Source organism: Oryctolagus cuniculus, chromosome 8 (genome assembly GCF_964237555.1).
Source record: "Oryctolagus cuniculus chromosome 8, mOryCun1.1, whole genome shotgun sequence".
In the NCBI taxonomy this organism is placed as follows: Eukaryota; Metazoa; Chordata; class Mammalia; order Lagomorpha; family Leporidae; genus Oryctolagus; species Oryctolagus cuniculus.
In genome coordinates, this window is record NC_091439.1 from 95,509,826 (window position 1) to 95,532,176 (window position 22,351).

General features: G+C 36.6%; 1 protein-coding gene across 2 annotated transcripts; it reads left to right on the top strand.

Annotated features, from left to right (window-relative positions):
• The first annotated feature begins 206 nt into the window (after positions 1 to 206).
• On the top strand, positions 207 to 22,119 carry SULT1E1 (sulfotransferase family 1E member 1). Of its 2 annotated transcripts, none has more exons than XM_002717123.4 (8): positions 207 to 434; positions 9,196 to 9,357; positions 11,259 to 11,384; positions 11,711 to 11,808; positions 14,679 to 14,805; positions 17,064 to 17,158; positions 19,529 to 19,709; positions 21,704 to 22,119. In XM_002717123.4, the coding sequence occupies exons 2-8, from the start codon at positions 9,210 to 9,212 to the stop codon at positions 21,814 to 21,816; spliced, it is 888 nt and encodes a 295-aa protein (XP_002717169.1). In that variant the 5' UTR covers positions 207 to 434; positions 9,196 to 9,209; the 3' UTR covers positions 21,817 to 22,119. The 2 variants fall into 2 exon arrangements, with proteins under 2 accessions (XP_002717169.1, XP_069904158.1); XM_070048057.1 differs by lacking the exon at positions 207 to 434 and adding an exon at positions 5,839 to 5,963.
• The last annotated feature ends 232 nt before the right edge of the window (positions 22,120 to 22,351 follow it).

A 22,351-nucleotide genomic window follows, 5' to 3' on the forward strand; every position in this document is an offset into this window, starting at 1 on the left:
TAAGGGGATTCCTCCTTTCCAATCTCATCTGTGCTTGCTCCAGTCCTCTTCTCTCTCATTTTGCCCTCTATTCTGACCACCCCATATCCTCTGACAGCTATTAGCCAGTTTAGGAATTTGATTTTAAGCCAGAGGTTAAAAAAAAAAAAAAAAAGAATCAAAGGCTGTCTCCATCTCTGCATGAATTAACATGTTTTTGTATGGTTAAAGACATCTGTAGGTGTGTGTTCATATCTGTTAATCCATTACATCACAAAGCCAAGCCCCACAAATTAATCTCCACCTCCTTCTGTGACATTCAGAATAAAAACTCACCAGAAACATTACAAATGCACAAGTAGTTCTCATTTTCTTTTCCAGCTCTAAACCTGCATTGGTAATTGGAGAGAGCTAAACCAGATCATTCAATATCTTTCACAGGATCATCTGGGCAGGTAGTATTTTTTTAAATTGCTGATGTTAATACTTACATTTTAGATACAGAACACAAATTAAATACCACAAAAATTTAAGGAGAATGAAATGTTATTATTACTGCAGCTAATTAATAGTGTAAAGTGTTTAAAGCCTTTTAAAATCCTTTCATTGTTGTTAAAAATAGGAACTTATATAGAGTTTCTGCTGTGTAAAGAGTTTTGATATAAAATAGTAGTATTGTAGCTACTTTACAGTAATCAGTGAGTATGCATTCCATTTTGTTGATGAGGAAACAAAGCAAGCAAGATAGAAACAGGTAGAATGGAGACAGACTCTAGTCTTGGGATTACTCATGTGAAATATATCAGAGGTATTCTATTATTATCATAGGTTTCACAAATATTACTGTTACATGAAAGTGAGAAACTGCAGATCAACATAGAACTCCAAAGTCCATGATAAATCACTGAAACGTAGCATATTGACAATTTTTTAAGGAAATACTTAGTGAGAGATTTGATTACATAATTAAATTTAACAGATATTTCTGAGCATCTACTGGGACTTAGGACACAGAAAGATATAAAATGATAGTGTCTGCTTCAGCCATTTAAATCCAGGTAATTCTAACAGGATGAGGACTATGAGAACCCTATATGTCAGTATTTGCCAGAATATTATTTTTGGTAGTGTCTAAGAAGAGGAGAGACATCCACACAGTGTTTTCTGAGTAAATGGTAGCTTGGAGGTATGGAAGAAGAGAGGTTGAAAAGAAGTTGAAGCTAGAGAGGAAGCTAAAAGAAAGAAGGTGAAAGAGAAAAAAAAAAGGAGAAACCTTTTGAATGTAATGAATTTTATTCACACTTTGTTGGTGCTCTGAACAATTACAACCTACAGACTTAGGAAATTAAATTGACAATTTCTGACTGAAATAGGCTTCTGAGAAAGAAGATAGCAGATTGAAAGCAAATCCATATATTGTGATAGGAGACAATTTTCTGAAACAAATTAAATGAGGAAAGACAGTTAACCTCTGAGAACAAAAATTGACCATGAAGGATAGCAAGAAGTCAGACAATCACTTAATAAATCAGCCACTCCCAGTTGACTACTATCCAATTCTTAAAAACTTGGCTGAATACCAAGAAAGTAATTCACATGAATGAATAAATCAGTAGGGCAAGTAAAAGCTTTATTTTCTGAGAGCATGGGATTTTGGGGAACAAGTTGACTTATTGATAAGGCTGACTTTTGTTTTGGGAATAGAAATTGCATAATTCTGGTAAGATAATATCTTATATGCTTGAGAGGGAAGGTTTTTAGAGAGCTGAGATTTTTCTTGGGAATTGGGAACGCTTTTCTTTTGGGGAAGAGTGTATATGGCAGTGTTTCTGGTTTCCCAGAGCATTTGTTAAGTTTTCATTGAACAAAAGCAAACAAATGACAAACTCTTACTTAGACCTCTCTGCTGGCATGCACTCTGGGGTAAACTGGAAATGACGGTCTTATAGTTAATTTCAGAGAACTGTAGAGAAGCAAACCAATGGTAGCAAGTCATTCTAGATATTTAGTTTACCCTCACTAGTGAGAAACAGATTATTAACTATGAGTTTCTACAGGATTTTAAGTTTATGAAATGCATTCTTGAGAATTTCTTGCAATACATGTTTTCTCTGCTTTGAGCAGAAGGATGTTACACTACGCATGCTAAGTGACAACATCCTTGTACATCTTCTTATGGACTTGCTATATAATATAGGCTCACATTTATTAAGCATTTGTAATTGGCTGTATTTCTCTCATTTTAATCCCAATAACTTGCACATAAATATTATTACTATCTTCAGTTTGCAGGTGAGAAAACAGAGCAAAGTAGAGTTAAAATTATTTGCCAAGATGATTCAATTTCAAGTAGCAGAGCTATGATTTAAATCAAGGGGATAAACTGTAGAGTCTAACATTTTAATAACTATTCTCTGCTGAATACACTTTTATAGGTGTAATATATTTTGCTATATTATGTTTTAATGATTAATATTAATTTAATAATAAGATGGTATATGCACAATAGTGTTGTATATATAATATATATTAATAATCTGAATTAGAATAAAGGAATATAGCATTTCACTATGAACACTATGAGAAATGGTGACTTGATCAGCCCTCACCCTGACTGTTGATGAGCAACTTAATATGTTATCCCTCTTAGTATTTTTTTGTTTGTTCTACTTAATACTTTTGGTTGAATACTGTAATTAATACACAATTCTTCTTAAGTGCTGAAACTTAACTGAAAAGTGATCGCTGTTAAATGTAAGAGTGGGAATAGGAGAGGGAAGAGATGCGCAATTCGGGACATGCTCAAGCTGACTTACCTCAAACAGTAGATTTAGAAACATACCAGGGGATTCCAATTCAATCCCATCAAGGTGGCACGTACCAATGCCATCTCACTAGTCCCAGTGATCAATTTCTGTTCACAATTGATCATAATGAAAGGACTAAGAGCTAAAGGGAGCACACAAACAAGACTAGTGTCTGCAAATACTAGCTGATAGAATAAAAAAGGGAGAGAACGATCCAACATGGGAAGCGAGATACACAGCAGACCCATAGAATGGCAGATGTCCTAAACAGCACTCTGGCCTCAGAATCAGTCCTTAAGGCATGCGGATCCGGCTAAAAAGCCCATGAGAGTATTTCAGGCATGGAAAGCCAAGACACTCTGGGGAAAAAAAAAAAAAAAAAAAAAAAAACCTAAATGAAAGATCTCCGCGAGTGAGATCCCAGTGGAAAGAATGGGTCATCAAAGAAGGAGGTACCTTTCTCTAAACGGAGGAGAGAACTTCCACTTTGACCATGGCCTTGTCTAAATATAATCAGAGTCGGTGAACTCAGGGGGCTTCCATAGCCTTGGCAGCTCATGACAAGAGCCTAGGGTGATTACTGATGCCATAAACAAGAGTGTCAATTTGTTAAGTCAACAACAGGAGTCACTGTGCACTTACTCCTCATGTAGGATCTTTGTCCTTAGTGTGCTCTACATTGAGATTTAATGCTATAACTAGTACTCAAACAGTATTTTTCACTTTATGTTTCTGTGTGGGAGCAAACCGTTGAAATCTTTACTTAATGTATGCTAAACTGATCTTCTGTATATAAAGAGAATCGAAAATGAATCTAGATGTGAATGGAAGGGGAGAGGGAGTGGGAAAGGGGAGGGTTGCGGGTGGGAGGGACATTATGGGGGGGAAGCCATTGTAATCCATAAGCTGTACTTTGGAAATTTATATTCATTAAATAAAAGTAAAAAAAAAAGTATATTGCATTTCAACACATCCATTTCTTATTACATGAGCACAGTTAGCTATTTAACTAAACACACAAAACATCAGAGGAAAATGTGACACATTTGATAATACAAACAGTAGGCATCTCTACAACATCACTTAAAAAGCCAGAAGATCAGGGCCAGCAATGTGACATAATGTGTTAAGCTGCCTTCTGCAATGCTGGCATCCCATAAGGGTACTGGTTCGAGTCCCAGATGTTTCACTTTGGATCCAGTTCCCTGCTAATGCACCTGGAAAAGTAGCAGAAGATGGCCCAAGTGCTTGGGTCCCTGTGTCTGTGTGAAAGACCTGAAAGAAACTCCTGGCTCCTGGATTCAGTCTGGCTCAGCCCTGGCCATTGTGTCCATTTGGGAAGTGAACCAATGGAGGGAAGATCTCTCTCTGTCTCCCTCTCTCTCTGTCACTCTGCCATTCAAATAAATGAAATCTTTAAGAAAATGTTGAAAGATCAATGCATTATGATGTGGAAAAATAATTTGTATTTTCAATATAATTGTCAACAACAAATTATTAGCTATAAGTTACTTAAGAAAACTCCAGATGGACAAACGGTATCAAAATGACTCAAAGACCAATAAATTATGGCTATGAAATAATGAAAAATTTTAAAACATCTATGAAATGCACATTAAAATATTTTAAAATGTGTTTTCACATTATTAAACATTGCAACAAATAATTTCCAATAGTAAGAATGTGAGAAAATGAAAGTCATTGCAATCCATAAGCTGTACTTTGGAAATTTATATTTATTAAATAAAAGTTAAAATAAAAGAATGTGAGAAAATGAGTAATTTCATGTTGTTATGGGAAAACAGTGGTGGAGAAATCATTGTTACCTCAGTTCTTTGTCTCACATGGAAGAAGAATTTCCAGGTGGACGGCAAAGAGATTTAAAAGTATTTATTAGAATCAAAGACCTCCAGGCTGGCACCGTGGCTCAATAGGCTAATCCTCCACCTGCGGCGCCAGCACCCCCAGGTTCTAGTCCCAGTCGGAGCACTGGATTCTGTCCTAGTTGCCCCTCTTCCAGGCCAGCCCTCTGCTGTGGCCCAGGAGTGCAGTGGAGGATGGCCCAAGTGCTTGGGCCCTGCACCCGCATGGGAGAGCAGGAGAAGCACCTGGCTCCTGGCTTCAGATCAGCGCGGTGCACTGGCCTCAGTGCGCCAGCCACAGTGGCCATTGGAGGGTGAACCAATGATAAAGGAAGACCTTTCTGTCTCTCTTTCACTGTCCACTCTGCAAAAAAAAAAAGAATCAAAGGCCTCCAGCCAGAGTGGCATGAAGGGGGATTTCAAGAGATGAAAAAACCCCAAAGGGCTGGTGGTTGTGGGATTTTTAAGTACACTTTCTGAAGGGAAAAGTAAAACTTGACAATCAGATTGGAATTTAGTTACCAGGTGGGGACACAAACCCATCAAAAGACCCAATTTACAATTCTCCATCCTGTCTGGCCTGCTAAGAGTAGGATAGGTAACTTTTTTTCACAATAAGCTATGAGCTCAGGAAAAGCTCCTTTGCTATTCTCATAGTAAATTTGGAGATTCTGAAGGAAAGAGGGTGGCCTTTTTGTTCTTGCTAAAGATAATGTTTTGGGGAAGGAATAAAATATTCTGCACCCCAAATTCCACTGGGATCAATAATTGTGTGTAGAGAATGCTGTGTAAGTGTCTCAGAGACAGCAAACTGTTCTGAATTTAGAGGCAGGGCTCCAGTTTCTGCTCATGCCAAAACAGGCTGGGGATGAGCACACCTGCTCCCAAAGGAATGTGGCAGCCTGAGCACCAGGGAACTAATGGATGTTGATTGGTAACTAGGGTGTTTTCTGGAATTTGTAAATTTGCACAAACATCTCAATGGGCCTCTCTCTGAAGATTTACAACACAGCTCTAATCTCTATCTTAGGCCACCAGACTGAATTCCTTTTCCCAAATCCTTAAGTTGACATATAATCTTGTCTACGTGTCTGCTGAGTTGTAGACTTGCTGGTACCCTCTAAATAAAAATGGGAAGGCAAAGCTATCCAGCGGCACTCTCTTAGAATGGATGCTCCCGTGTCCTGTCTCTTCATTTGAAAAAACCCACAACTGCGCCCAAACAGGGACCCTCAGCACAGCCACAGCGTGCAAGGGAGGGCTCACCATACTGGGCAAGGGTTACAGACGCATCGTTCATCTCTTTGAGATCCTGGTGAGTCATTAACATGGGGAATTCCCTCTCCCTGGTGCAACAAAAGCATAAGGCAGAATTGTATTAATTGCTGAAACAGGCAGGACCCTCCATCCCTGAAAATATCAGCGGGCAGTTACTTCAGGAACTAGACAGCTCTTACCTTTGGTATCCTGATAAAGGCACTTTGAAGGTTATGGATTGGGAAAAAACAGGAGAAAAACTACATCAGGAGCCATGAGCTCTCATCCCTGTGCTTCAGGCATGGTATTGCTGTTGGGACACAATCGGCAAGGTTGTGAGCCTGTTGGAGGCTCTCCCTGGTCAGGAGAGCCACCCAACCATTCCAACTTTGCCACAGAATTGTCCCTCAGCTCCCAGGGCTGCTGATGAGGAAAAAACTAATTCTGTTGTTGCTCTTTCCATGGAAGAACGCCCTGCCCAATGCACCCTGCTAGGAATGTTAGAGGATGCACAAGAACAAGCGGATTCCTTATCAGATGTTTGCTCTATTTTAAGACCACAAAATGCCCTACATAGGCATGAATCTTTACCTTATAATATTTTTTAAAAAGGTAAAAAAGAACCTCACTGAATATGGCATGCAAAGTTTTTATACTGTGGGATTGTTAGAGACTGTTGGAGGACGTTTGCCCTGGGACTGGCAAACTTTAATAAAGGTGCTTGCAACAGCAGCACAGTATACGGTGTGGGCACAAAAGTATCAAGATCTTGCTCATGCCCAAGCCATGGATAATTTTGACTAATAATATACCTATTAGAGCAGATCAATTATTAGCAGAAGGAGCTTTTAATAATCCAAATCAGTAAGTTAACTATCCCCTAAGGGAAGCAAATACTCAAATTTCTAATATGGCTTTAAAAACCTGGAAAGAGATACCTGTTGCCTGTAATCTATGCATCTTTTTCTCCACAGTAAAACAAGGGTCTGCCAAAAATTATGTCCTTTATTGATAAATTACAAAGAGCTATTGGGCGACAAGTAGAATTTCAAGAAGCCAATCAGGTTTTGGCCATAAAAAATGCTAATCAGGATTGTAAAGATGTGTTAAAGCCTGTTGTTGATAAACCTGAAATTTCTAAAACCAATCTGTTGGCTGCTTCTCTTAAAGGTCCTGATAAAAAATGTTTTAGTTGTTATGATCCTGGAGGCTAATACCTCATTGCTCACATTTCCCCCTATATTCTTATTCACTTTCCTATTTGGGGTCGAGATTTATTACAATTCAAGCTACTAGTGATAGGAGCCTCCACTGAATCAACCCATCCCCACACAGGGCTGCCGAGAATGTCAGTATGGGTTAAACAGTGGCCTGTATTTTCATGGAATTTTATGAATGTAAATAAGTCTGTAAAAGAAAACTTTTCAAGTTTGGTACAAAGTGCCTAATAAATAACAGCTATTTTCCACCACTGTGTGGTTTTGGAGAGAGGTGGGCTACACTCTTTACACAAAGAGCAGATGGAAGACTATTTTTATATCCAATTAGGAATTAGAGTGGTTCTGAACTACACTGGTTACCATAAAGTCATGAAACACAGGAAATAGTGGATATGGATCTATTGGATGTAGCATAAGGTATTGGTGAAGCAGAACTAGGAGACAACATTTATGTCTGTGGTTTATAGCCTATAAATGTAGTCAGGAGAACACAATCAGAAGCCTTCAGTAAAATCAATGGTTGAATTATTTAGTTTAATTTGTAGGGCATTAATCTTTGTAAAATGCAATTTTATCATCAGGTATTTTTTTTCTTTATGACTAATACTTTTGTTACCACATCTATTAATTCAATTTCCTCTTTACAGTGCATCTCTTAAGAATTGGAATTCTGTATATTAGTGGAAACAGAGTAGGTAACTAAAAGAATAATTTCCAGTTTCCAATAGGCTTTTATTATAATACAGACTCAGTGATAAAGATACTAAAAACTGCATTTACCATCAAGGTATAAGGATAAAACAAGTTACCAGGTATCTTTCTGGGCTAGAGTAATGGGAAGGTGATTCAGAAAGGTTAACACTGCAGAAGAGCAGAGATTGTTGAGATGCTCCATCTTAAACTGTTAAGAGGCTAAACTTGATAGCTGAAAAACAGATATTAATGAAAGTTGAAAGCAAATGGAGGAAAATTTGTTTAATTAAAAATTTTATCACTAACCTTGGACATAAAATTGTTAAGATATAAAGATGAATTAGAACAATCTTGCTCAACTTTATAATTTTAAAGCAAATCAATAATGTGAGTGTCTAATAATTCACTGTTCAAGTGAGGGAGAAAAGTCAAGACAACATTAGTGATCACATGGGAATCAGGAACTCTCAAGATTCTGTGTCTTAGATATAACCATTATAGTGTCATTAATTTTATCTTCTTTTAAGTATATTCCCCAAGAATTTGAATTCTTTTCATGAAATTACTTTTACAAAGGAACGAAGGAAGCTCTGACTTAGAGATCTGGCAATAACTCTTAAATATGACCATCAATTTTATTTTATTTAATGTATATATAATTGAAACTTTTGCCAAATATCATTGTATTTGTGGATTATTTAGCCTTTTTTCACATTTCATCTTCTTTTTTTTTTTTTTTTTTTTTTTTTTTGGACAGGCATAGTGGACAGTGAGAGAGAGAGACAGAGAGAAAGATCTTCCTTTATCGTTGGTTCACCCTCCAATGGCCGCCGCGGCCAGTGCACTGAGGTCGGTGCACCGCGCTGATCTGAAGTCAGGAGCCAGGTGCTTCTCCTGGTCTCACATGGGGTGCAGGGCACAAGAACTTGAGCCATCCTCCACTGCACTCCCGGGCCACAGCAGAGAGCTAGACTGGAAGAGGGGCAACCGGGACAGAATCCGGCGCCCCGACTGGGACTAGAACCTGGGGGTGCTGGCGCCGCAAGAGGAGGATTAGCCTAGTGAGCCACGGCGCCAGCCACATTTCATCTTTTCTGACAGAAGCTGAAGATTCTGTTGCTCTTTCTTATCATAGAATGTGCTATGTATACCATACTTTATTGTTATATTTCCTTATTCTTTCATATAATAGACCTATGTTAATAAAATTGAAAACTCAAGCAAGAAGATTATGTAACGTAGAATTCTAATATGCTTTTACTCCATTTACACAACAGCTAAGAAGTGCTAACACTTAGGAAAATTTCAATATATGTTGTTATTGTTAATGATAAAACATTGTAAAATAAATACAAAGTATAACACAATTTTTTTTAGTGTACCACTCCAAAATGGATTCTCGCAATTCTGAGTATTATGAAAACTTCGATGAGGTCCATGGCATTCTAATGTATAAAGAGTTTGTCCAGTATTGGGATGACGTGGAAACATTCCAGGCAAGACCAGATGATGTTGTCATTGCCACCTACCCTAAATCTGGTAAGTCTCCTTGTTGTGTTGAAGCTGTTTCTTTTTCAGCAAGAATTATCAAGCCATCTTGAATGGTAGATAGTAAGCTCTTCACTTCTTATATATCCATTTTTCAAATTAAATGACAGATGTAGGAGTTTTGATATAGATGTACAAAAAGTGGCATATTATTGCTGTATCTCATGACCATAGTCTAGAACTGGAACAACACATTGATAGATGAATATTATTGATAACATTGGAAGTTTGTGTAATATCGATGAATGAATATGTATTCATTCCATAATGAATATTTAAAACTAGCAGTTGTGTTTGCCTTATATCTTTAATGTCAGTTCTGAATACACAAATATTGAACATTTTTCAAATATATTCTTTTTTTAAACTTTTATTTAGTAAATATAAATTTCCAAAGTACAGTTTATGGATTACAATGGCTTTTTCTCCCCCATAACTTCCCTCCCACCTGCACCGCTCCCTGAACACTTTCAGCTAACTAGTGCCTGTCTTTAATATCTACATATAAGCTTCCAGTTTTAAGGATTGCTTTTATTTTTGAGGTTAGCTCAACTGTTAAACACAGTTGTGGCATCTCACAACCCTAATACATCTTCAGAATTAAAACAATAAAATCCAGACTTTTCTGTTTATCTCATTGTTCCATTTAGAACTCAAAACTATGTCAAGCAGTAAATACATTTGGCTATTCTGACTCTGAAACTGTTCCTCCATTTCTTGGTTGGGATCAATGTTGGCACAATACCAATCATGTGAAGAGGGAATTTGAGAGCTGTTCCTCTTGCTTCTCCCCTATGCAATTAACCATTTGGTTTCTTTGAAATGTCTCACAGTCAGCCTTTTTTTCAGGATCTCTTGTGTCATTATTGATCCCTCACTCCAATGCTGTGCTTGTTTTATTTGAGAAGAGATTCTTATAAAACACGATCTGATAATATTGCTATATTTTTAAGATTCATCAATGCTTTTTCATAATTTTTATAAACAACTAAGACCCTCTAGTATGAACTGCATGGCACTTTACACTTGTCATCTGCTTGCCTCTGTGGTCTCATCCCCTCTCATCTATTCGGGTAGATTCTTGTATGGGTTATAGAGTTTATTTCCAATATTTTTCTCAGTACTACATCATTCTTAAGTACCTAGCCTTGATTTAAAAAAAAAAAACATAGATCATTATTCTGCTTAATAGTCCCCTCTCTACCTCCCACAAATGGTGAATTATACCTGTAATATATTAAGCCTAAGTTCAATTACCATGTCCTATTGAAGATATTTCTTGTCAAGAAATATCTACCGAAACAGCAGCTACCATGTCAACAGCACATTGAGTTATGTGTTCTTTCTTTGTAGACTTTTATACCTCAGTGTCCCCTATATTATAATATTAAGAAAAGTTAAGTGTTGTCATTATTGAACACAGATTCTGATTCTTTAAAAGGCTTTTGGTCATCATAGGGCAGGGATTTGATTTACACTTTCTTAAAGACTTTGCACTAAGATACAGACTAGTGTATAGTAAGTTATTAGGAAAGTTTGTTGAAAGAGTACTTTGGTGCATCACTAATTTTTCAAGTCTCCTTACTTTTTAGTTACCAAAATTGAAATCCACGATGTTATCAGTTTGCACAATGTCACAATTCACTATGGGTAAATTTGGACACACTTATCACATGTGTTTTACTATAAAATTCATTATTATTTACTGAGACTATTTTGGGGCCTCATAAGATTAAATATTGGGGGAAATTTTTCTTGAGTCTATAGGTATTTATACATCTTTTAAATAATATTGTATTAGTATCTTCCTGCTTTATCCTGCTAAAAATTCAGCACTCCCATCATCAGCCCTGCATGCTCAGGGGAGACTAAGATTGGTTCACTTTTTACAGGCACCACCTGGGTTAGTGAAATTGTATATATGATCTATACTGAGGGTGATGTGGAAAAGTGCAAAGAAGATGCAATTTTTAATCGAATACCTTTCCTGGAATGCAGAAAAGAAGATGTCATGAATGGTAATATTTAAGTTAATTTTAAAAGTTACAGGCAAATATTCTAAGGTTGGATGTAGATAGTAGCAAAGAAATTGTAAGCAAAAGTAGAAATGCATATATATAAAAGGTTTGTTAGCAAAATTTTAATAATAATTTTACATGGGTGGTGAAACTTTATCTGATCGTTTTATTTGTAATTTCTTCTTCCTATATTTTTCATAGTAGGTGTCATTATAAACATGCTATAGAATCTTAGATTTGTTTCTCTTTTTTAAAATATCTATGTAAATCCATGTAAATATTCATGCTTTTTGAAGTCACTTAACCTTAAATTTTTTAAAAATCAGGAGTTAAACAATTGAAAGAGATGGCATCTCCTAGGATAGTGAAGACTCATCTACCGCCTGAACTTCTTCCAGTCTCATTTTGGGAAAATAACTGCAAGGTAACCAGAGTCAAACATTCTCAGAACCACATCAAACTCATATAAATTTTAGAATAATAAAGTAAGATATTACCTTAAGTCTTATATAAGCTTATATATTTATTATTTCATTGACTCTCAAGAAATTCAATGAATATGGATTATATTCTGTATGGTCAGCCTAGATTTCAATATCAGTTCTGCTATTTGCTTGAGATCATTCTGGAAAAAGCAAAGGATAAATTCTTTAAGCTCCAGTTTCCTTGTCTGTGAAAGAATAATAGTAGCACCTCGTTTACAGAGTGGTTACCATGCTTGTAAAATTGCTTAACATCATGCCTATCATACTGTATAAATGGTAACTACTTTTGTATTTATTGCTCTTTCTGATTGAATCAAATGTCCTCTTTTTGTCACTGCTGAATTTGGCATTGAGAAGCATGAAAATGAATCAGAAAAGGCTCAGAAACACAAGTGTCTTATAACTTTAATTGAGCACCTGTTTCAATGCATTTTCTGTTGCTAAGAACTCAACACCACAGAATGCTGCAGCCATAAGGAAAAGGTCTCTTGGCTCATGGTTCTGTGCCAAGGAAGAGGTTCTGAGACTGGACCTTGATGGCAGAGTCATGAGGTGGCACAGGGCACCCATGGAAGGAGGCGGGGAGTGTATGCACTTGTGTTCTGACTGTTCTCCCCTTCCTTATAAAGTCACCAATAGTTAACCATGGGGGCTCTATCTTAATGACTTTATCCAGTCCTAATCACCTCATAAAGGCTCCATTTCTAAACATCATATTTGGGTTGCACTTCCATCCTCAATACTTCACAATTGGGATTAAATTTCCACAAGTGTTTGGAAAACGATAAATATATTTAGACCCTAGCACTGCCTATCCTGTGCTAGGGTCATAATAAGATACATCCCATCCTGTCTTCACAGACAATGTCCATTGGAGAAAAGGGGCATGAAAACAGACAAGTAAGGGGGTAACATAGATCAAGTAAAAAAAATTCGGACTCAGCTGGGAACAGGAAGGAACCCAAGAGCAAGTAACATTTCTTCTCATATTCATAGCGTGCATATCAGCCAGGCTGTGCAAACCCAGATGTAATCTTAGGGGAATCTGAAACCAGATGAATTTGGATAGAAGGTTAAGTATACACACTGGCTATATGAGTGAAGAAATAAGGTAGGGCTCCATTATAAGAACCAGTGGTAGGAGAGTTAGGAAGTCTGAGGTCTACTTCATTGGTAATGAGAAGTTACAGATATGTTAAACTGATAATTTACATGATCAGCTTTGGTTTATAGAAAGCACATCATATATAATCCCAAAGTACAAGTGAAGCATGATGTCCGGGGTCAATGCTGTTCCTTTAAGATTTTCTAGCTTTATTAAGAATATCCTATAACCCACAGTAAATACATGGGATCTTAAAATAATATAATCAATAATCACTTACAAAAAAGGGCCATAATCTTAATCCTGAAACATTTCCACTTTGTACTCTTAACATGTCCCATAACTTATTTGACATTTTCTAAAAATCTGTGGACCAAAATTCCAACAATCTTGATGATGTTTGTTTGTTCTTATCATAAGTGATTCTAGATAGACCATGTATATCTTGCAAAATTCATTTCATGCATGAGATTCTGTCATTGTAAATATGAGAGTACTTCAAAATGTTTTCTGAAAAACTGAATTCATAGATACATTTGTTTTGCTGAAAATACTTTTGAAATCTATATATAATTTTTCTTTATATATGTTTCCCATGAAGTTTTTGAAGACTCCTCATATGCATGGAATTGAAACCTTTTGCTCCAAAATAAAATTATGTTTTCACTTCATTTTCCAAGAACCACTTATAGTACTCTTGTAGGAGTTATGTATTTTTCAGGAGATATGCTATTTGTAGCTTTTTCAAGAGATTTGACCAAGTTGCTTTCTTCCTTCGCAAAGTGGGTTGCAGCGTTGCTGTTAATCCCTCACAAATTAAAATAGGTATCAGACATTTATAAGAATCCAGATCTTCACAAACTGCTTGTGTCTCAGAGATCACCACATAGTAAGAGACAGTTGGATAGAAGATTCATGTTTGAGATATTTCCAGTGTGATTCACTAGGTGAGCAAGAAGACTGACAGATTCAGGGTATTTGTGAAGTGTGTTTGGAATGTTGGACCAAAAGCTATGTGATAAAGAGAATAAAGTGACAAAAAAGTGCAGACCAATAGTAAGAGAAATGATTAAGATCAGTGGATTTGAGGCATTGACATCATAATAGGAGAATTACATTGAACAACTGATGGTGATGAAAAATGAAGCAGGACTTTCTTGGAAGAAAACATTCTGGCTTAGAATAAAGCTTCAAAATGAGACTTTTAAAGTGATGTCAAGATTTAGGACATGGCTAATAAACTAGGAGATTTCATTAAAATTATTTGCAAATGTAGAAACTTCAGTAAGACAAAGTAGAGAGCCTGATCATAGCCAGTAAATAATGGAGAGTTAAGAGAACAATCCCTTTTAAAATTTATTTATTTTGAAATGTAGGCCAAAACCAATAACCAGAAAGCCAGGTGTCTCATGTGGATGGTAGGAAGCAATTACTTGAGCCCAGGACACACATTAGCAGGAAGCTGGAATCAGGAGTTTATCTGGGAATTGAACCAGGACCTAATATATGGGATACAGGAATCCCAAATGGCATCTTATACATAGTGCCAAGTGATGGTCCCAGTACTCTTTGTATGCTTTTTTATTTCATAGTATGAAAATGTACTATATTTATGATTGAAAACATAAATGCTCTTTTTGAATTTTGATGACACTGTATGTGAAAAGTTATTGAGTGATCTAATACATTATTTCATACTCTTAGATGATTTATCTTGGCCGGAATGCTAAGGATGTGGCTGTTTCATATTATCATTTCTTTCAAATGGTAAATGCTTACCCAAATCCTGGAACTTTTCCAGAATTTGTGGAGAAATTTATGCATGCACAAGGTAGGAATCACTTCTTTTAACACTTAAAGAAAGAGATACAAGACAAATGACATCTCTGAAAAAAAGTTCATCTGTTCTGTTATCTTTTCTGATCTTTAATGAAAATATAGAAATTGTAACAGCTCTTAAGGCTTCGATCAAGCACAGGAATTTGAGATGTGGGTAGCAAATTGCCGAATCTGAACTCTGTTGTCCAAAGCCTAAAAGTCAATATATTGAAGTGATTTTGGGGATTGAGGTAAACAGTATTATCTTTTAAATAAACACTTAGACTAAAGCACCTGAGTTTTTGGATTTGAGGAATAAAGGGTGCATGATTGTTTGGTATTCATTAAAGAAGGTCATTCTAATGCTGTGGTAATCATTGAAAGGAAAAGAATAATGCATGGCTGGTGCCGCGGCTCACTAGGCTAATCCTCCGCCTTGCGGTGCCAGCACACCAGGTTCTAGTCCTGGTCGGGGCGCCGGTTCTCCAATGGCCGCGGCGGCCATTGGAGGGTGAACCAACGGCAAAAGGAAGACCTTTTTCTCTGTCTCTCTCTCTCTCACTGTCCACTCTGCCTGTCAAAAAAATTAAAAAAAAGAAAGGAAAAGAATAATGCCATTTTTATATTCTTAGCACAAAATATTGACTCAATAAAAGAAGGCTATATGTAATTTGTGTTTGTTGATAGATTTTTTTAAATAAGATTTATTTATTTACTTGACAGTCAGAGTTACACAGAGAGAGGAGAGGCAGAGAGAGAGAGAGAGAGAGAGAGAGAGAGAGAGTGATCATCCGATGGTTCCATCTGCTGGTTCACTCCCCAGTTGGCCTCAATGGCCAGAGTTGCGTCAATCCGAAGCCAGGATCCAGGAGCCTCTTCTGGGTCTCCAACACTGGTGTAGGGGCCCAAGGACTTGGGCCATCTTCTACTGCTTTCCCAGGCCTTAGCAGAGAGCTGGATTTGAAGTGGAGCAGCCGGGACTAGAACCGGCTCCCATGTGGGATGCTGGTGCTTCAGGCCAGGGCATTAACCCACTGCACCACAGCGCCGGCTCCTGTTGATAGATTTTTAAAAACATTGTGCCAAAGTACTGGGGATAAAACACATGTGTCAAGGTTGTCAAGGCCACCATTGTAGGACAGAGCAAAGTAGTGTTGCTCCTGCACAAAAATTGAATAAATTCACTATAAGTATCATTGAAGAACTTTTCTTGTCCAGATTAATTGCTTGATAGAGTCAAAGAGCAGAGGAGGTACACATTGACTTAACACGCAGAATACTGTGACTCCTGTCATCACACCGTTTCATCAGTTTTAATCATATGAAATACTTGTGCAGTGGGAAAAGGAGAGCAAGAAAGAGAAAGGAATAGACAGCATTGGTTACATCACATCATCTCCAAACTCTTCTAATGTTCTAACTTAGTTATATCAAATCATCTCCAAAGTCTTCAAATGTTCTGGAGTGAAACTGACACCAAGGGAACACCTCTTACTGTCTAAACTGCTAGTAGTATAATATATACTCATATAGGTTTAGCTTCAGTTGTCAAAGCTAGTTTGTAAATAGTAAACTGGACACCTGGACCCAACACTTCTATTAGACCATTGATAGTCCCAGTAATTCAACTTCCTTCACCTAATCTGTTTTACACACACACACACACACTTACACACACACATGTGCACGCACACACACCAGTGTCAAAAATGCCCTCAGAAGCTCTTGATCAAATTGATATGATATGGCAACTCATGACAAGAGCCTAGGGTGATTACTGATGCCATAAACAAGAGTGTCAATTTGTTAAGTCAACAACAGGAGTCACTGTGCACTTACTCCTCATGTAGGATCTCTGTCCTTAATGTGCTGTACATTGTGATTTAATGCTATAACTAGTACTCAAACAGTATTTTTCACTTTGTGTTTCTATGTGGGCACAAACTGTTGAAATCTTTACTTAATATATGCTAAACTGATCTTCTGGATACAAAGAGAATTGAAAATGAAAAAAAATTGATATGAGAGACTTCTCTCAATTTCCTGTGACAAAGACATGGAATAATAATAAAAGTTGACATTGTGTTTCTAACAAGGACATTTCTGTACAAGTCTAACCATAAGAATTTTGTCTCAGATGGACAGCTGGTCTACCAGTTGTCAGTCCATAATAATTCATATATGTTCTTTGTTGACATTACTGTTTTTACCCTTATTTCAGAGATGAATACAGATGATATTGTGGCTTTATGTTTTTTTCTCTAATTTTAGTTCCTTATGGTTCCTGGTATAAGCATGTAAATTCTTGGTGGGAGAAGAGTAAGAATCCACGAGTGCTATTTATTTTCTATGAAGATATGAAAGAGGTGAGAATTGAAAGCACATAGGCAATTTGGCAATTTCTAAGATTCTAGCTTTTGAAAACATTCTGGATACAAAAATCTACTTTTATATAAATGATCGCAACCACCTCCAAAAATTTTGAGAGGAAAATACTACCGAAATTTATACACTTTGGTACAGACTTGAAACTAGTAAATAAAAATATTCTGTAAATAAATATATTTGAATCTCAAGCTTCAAATATTTCCAAAGATAAAAATTTAAAGGTCTTAAGTTCATAGCACTGTAACACATCTCAATAATAGACATATACAACTCAAGAATCAGAACAGACAAATAGTCAATTAGTCTTTTTTTTTTTTTTTTTGCCAGGCAGAGTGGACAGTGAGAGAGAGAGACAGAGAGAAAGGTCTTCCTTTGCCATTGGTTTACCCTCCAATGGCCGCCGCGGCTGGCGCGCTGTGGCCAGCGCACCGCGCTGATCCGATGGCAGGAGCCAGGTGCTTCTCCTGGTCTCCCATGGGGTGCAGGGCCCAAGTACTTGGGCCATCCTCCACTGCACTCCCTGGCCACAGCAGAGAGCTGGCCTGGAAGAGGGGCAACCAGGACAGAATCCGGCGCCCCGACCGGGACTAGAACCCGGTGTGCCAGCGCTGCAAGGCGGAGGATTAGCCTAGTGAGCCGCGGTGCTGGCTGGTCAATTAGTCTTTAAATCTAAATTTTGGAATAATCAGATGGAAATTATAAAATAATTATGCTTAACATTTGAAGTAATAAAAATGAGATAAAAATTACAACTCAAAAATTCTGCATCCTCTAACTCCCTACTTTGTTCAATAATAGCCATGTTTAGTTTCTTCTACATTTGAATCAATGAGAAGCTTAAGAATGAATAAATTGACCTTTCTTGTTCTATAGTGTATCTACTGGAAAGAGAACAAGGCATATAAACATTATGTATGTAAGGATGATCTTTCATGTAAGATAAATAAGACATAAAAAAGCCATAATGTAATAGATTTGCTTGAGAATATATAGAACAAAAACAGGGTCACCTAACTAAAATTGGGATAGTCAAGTATATCATCTGAAGGAAAATAATAGATAAGGTGAAATTTGAAAAGCCAGATTTAATTAGTCAGGCATAGGATTTGGACACAGTTTTTTTGCAGACAGAATTGTGCAGCAGAATAAAAATTCAGTTGATATTACAAATAGATACCTGAGTGATTTAGCTGAGATTTAGTATAGTAGTGGCATAGAAAAAGTATGTTTGTAGCTATGGGACATACATGAGAGTACTTCAAAAAATTGTAGAAGAATGGAACTAAAAAACAAGTTTACTTTGATACAAATATTATTGAAATTCATATTTTTTCATAATACACATTTCCATAAGCTCTTTGAATACTGAATTTGTGAATTTCAAAAATTTGCACTTTAATCAATTCCTATTTTAATTTTATTTTCAATGAATTTTTTGAAATCCTCTTGTACATTTGATGTTACATATTTAGTAGAAAGACAGTATAAAAAGGTAGAGTTTTTATACCTGCTCTTACTTTTTCTATTTTATTGCTGCTCATGAATTATTCCAAAAAACTAGGAGAAAAATTAAAGTTAACTGCAGTTGTTCAGTTCCCAAACTTGACTTGCACTGTAGACTTTGAGAATATATATTCATATTTATATAAAAAAGTTATTGAGCATGCACTATGCATTAAGGGATACATTAAGCAATTTATAAACATCATCACATTTAAGTTTTCTAACCATATTTGAAGTAGGTTTCACATCCATTTTGTGGATAAGGAAGAATTATGCTTAGAATAGTGTATTAGTACATGTTTTATCACTGTAACATAATACTCAGCAGACTAACTTTACACAGAGGTTAAGCTAGCACACAGATCTACAGGTTCAGGGTCCAAGACCATGCAGCTCATTGGACTGGCTTCTTTTGAGGGTCAAGTGGCTGATGGCATCACTTCAAGGGGGAATTGTGATTGAGGAAATGAACCAACTGCACCACCAAAAAAGACGTTAAAAGTCTTCCACAATCCCTTCTAAGGACACATCCCAAATCACAGAAGGACCTCCCATTTAGTCGTACCAGTTACACACTCCAATCTTCATCATCACATTGAGGATCAAGTCTCTAATACAAGCACTTTTTGGTGGTGAGAACAACATTCATGCCACAAGTTTTGTTTTTTTTTTTCCCCAAGAAGACACTTCTCCAAGAAGGGGTTTTCTTCATGAGATTCCTAATTCCAACATTAGTGGATAAAAAGACAGATTTTTTTTTATCTATCTCATGTTTTTATCCAAAGGGCATTGAATGCTGACAATTTTAGTAATGTAGTCTTCAAAACCTCTTTTCTTCTTTATAGGATATCAGAAAAGAGGTGGTGAAATTGATACAGTTCCTCGGGAGGAAGCCATCAGAGGAGCTCGTGGAAAAAATTATAAAGCACACCTCATTCCAGGAGATGAAGGATAATCCATCCACCAACTACACAGTACTGCCGGAGGAAATCATGGATCAAAAAGTGTCACCGTTCATGAGAAAGGGTGAGCAAGTATGCTATTTGCCTTCAATGCAATGGGAAGTCAAGTTGACATGATTACAGGCAAAATCTCCTGAGGAATATCAATGTCTGTGGACCCAGGTTGTTTTATTTTTAGGGCTCTTCTGCTTTTAAACACACTATTAAGTTAGCATTCTAGAGAAGCATAAAACACTACTAGTATTCCTACTATGTTGTTATTACTTGTTGATTGCTACCATATGTGGCATATTATACAAATATTTACCAGTAGGCACTCCAATCTCAGCACCAGCAACAATAATACTCTCTGGAAGCTATAACTTTTGAAACTTACTTGTGTTGTTGTATGACATATTTTACATATTTGTGTATTGTCTTTTTAAATTCTATCAGAAATTCAGGAAAAGGAGTTTACCATCATTTCAATTTGAGATGAGGAAACAAGCTTAGATCAGTTAGCTTTCTCTTGGACAATGACAGAACTTCCAAGACTAAATGGCAAAGGTAGGAATTCAAATACATCTCTGTTAGCAAAAATATCAAAATAGAGCAAGATGAAATTCTGCTTGGGAAGAGGCATGGTCTAATACAATAAGGTTAGTTTAAAATTCCAAAGACAAGTGGATAGGCAGAATAATGGGTCATGCAGTCTTACTGATAGGTGAGGAAGCAGAAACACAATAGAGAAAATCTTGCTCTTCAAATCAAATTGTCAGTGAGAGGATCAGTTAATTTTTTAAATAACAGGAATAAGAAATTTATCACTGGGCAAAATTAGCTAGTGCCTGAAAACAAAGACAATTCTCAGAATAGATTTTAATTATCTACTCATCAGATTATTTCATCTTTTCCATAGTTTCTATAGATACACAGCACCTAAAATAATTGTTTGCAAAGGTCTGCTCACTGTTCTACCTTCAGTCTTTACCCAATACGCATGGTACACATTTTCTAGCTTCTACTTTCTTGTTTTTTTCAATAGAAAGTTTAGAATTCCCTGAGGAATGAATGCGTGAATTACTGACTAATGTATAAAGGTGAATAATTCCTTTAGCAAGGAGAGCATTGGATATGTGATGGAAAGCAAAGGGCAGAGGCAGACCACGCTAATGCTCCTGTCATTGGCAGTGATGAGAAAGTGCAGAGGAGGCAATGGGGGTGAAGAAAACCTGAGTATGAATAATACATTAGATGGTGTTTGAGGGGGTAACTTCCATGTTTATTCCTTGGGTACTTGATGTTTCCAAAATCCAGGTAATGGAAAATTACAAAGAAAGCAGAGTTTGCAGGAAAAAAATAATTACTTTTAAAATACCTGGATTTGGGATATGTGTACAGTAGCCAGGTGGAAATATCATGTAGGCAGTTTGAAATAGAGGCTTAAGTCTGGATTGAATGTTATCTGCATTCAGATGATATTTAATGCTTTGAGAGTGAGTAAAAGTATGAGTTTCATCCTGAGACCATAACATTTCAGGGAAAATCAGTGCAGAAACATTTACTGAGGTAGAATTAAGAAGGAAGACTCAGGGAATGAAGGAGGGGAGGAGAGAAATGTTCTCCATCAGCTAGTTGACTTCCTTTGTGACTGAAACAGCCAGGGATGGGCCAGACAAAGCCAGGAGCCAAGAACTCCATCCAAGTCTCCCACATGGGTGTCAGGGGCCTAAAAACGTGAGCTGCTTTCCTAGACAAGTGAGCAGGAAGGTGAACAGGAAACAGAGCAACCGGGCTGGAACCAGGTACTCTAACATGGGATGGAAGGATCCTAAGTGGTGATTTAACTGGCTACACCACAATGCATGCCCTGCTTTCTATTTTAAACCAATCACAACAAATCTATCTTTGTAAGGTCATGTAAGTATATTACTATGGTATACATTTTATTCCTCAAATTGAAGATTAGAAGAAAAGTGTGATTTAATGTAACTTAATGATTGCAGTCAGTAGTAGAAAATCTCAGGATGGTGACTTGAACATTAAATATTTGCTATTTTTTTCTCTTTTTTTAAATAGGGATTGCAGGTGACTGGAAAAATTACTTTACAGTAGCACTTAATGAGAGATTTGATACTCACTATGAACAGCAAATGAAGGAGTCTCCAGTGAAGTTTCGAACTGAGATCTAAGAAGTGTTTTCTTTCCTTAACATACCTGAGATTACAGATTTCTCCTTATCATTTTCACTTATTCTTGTTCTAGATTAGTAGAGATGGAGTCACGTGAATCATGAATCAGGTCACACATTTATTGAACTGTTTGTATAAAGGAAAAATAAGATCTGCCTTCCTGCTATCTTTTCAGTTTTTTTTTTAATTCCACCTTCCTTTCTTCACTGTTGTTATACAAAATTATAATGTATAGGAATGTGGTAGGAACAGATAGTAGAGAATGTTAGAATTTCAGTAAAAATAAACATCCATTCCAAACTATTTTGTTTTTCTCATTTAGTATGATATTTGACATATATATGTATGTATTCATACACACACACATAAATGTTAATAAGTTCACATGAGCATTGAAGACTCAGAAGAGAGAATCATAGAATAAATAAATTGTTGGTATAACTATACCTATTAATTCCTTTCGATTTTCTTTTACCTTTGGAGAAATGGTTTAATTTGAAATATACCTTATGCTAAATACATTTTGTGACATATC

Coding starts and splice junctions, on each gene's coding strand:
- SULT1E1 (XM_002717123.4), top strand. CDS start 9,210: ATGGATTCTCGCAATTCTGAGTATTATGAAAACTTCGATGAGGTCCAT. Junction 11,385..11,710: donor AAAAGAAGATGTCATGAATG/GTAATATTTAAG, acceptor TTTAAAAATCAG/GAGTTAAACAATTGAAAGAG. Junction 17,159..19,528: donor TCTATGAAGATATGAAAGAG/GTGAGAATTGAA, acceptor TCTTCTTTATAG/GATATCAGAAAAGAGGTGGT.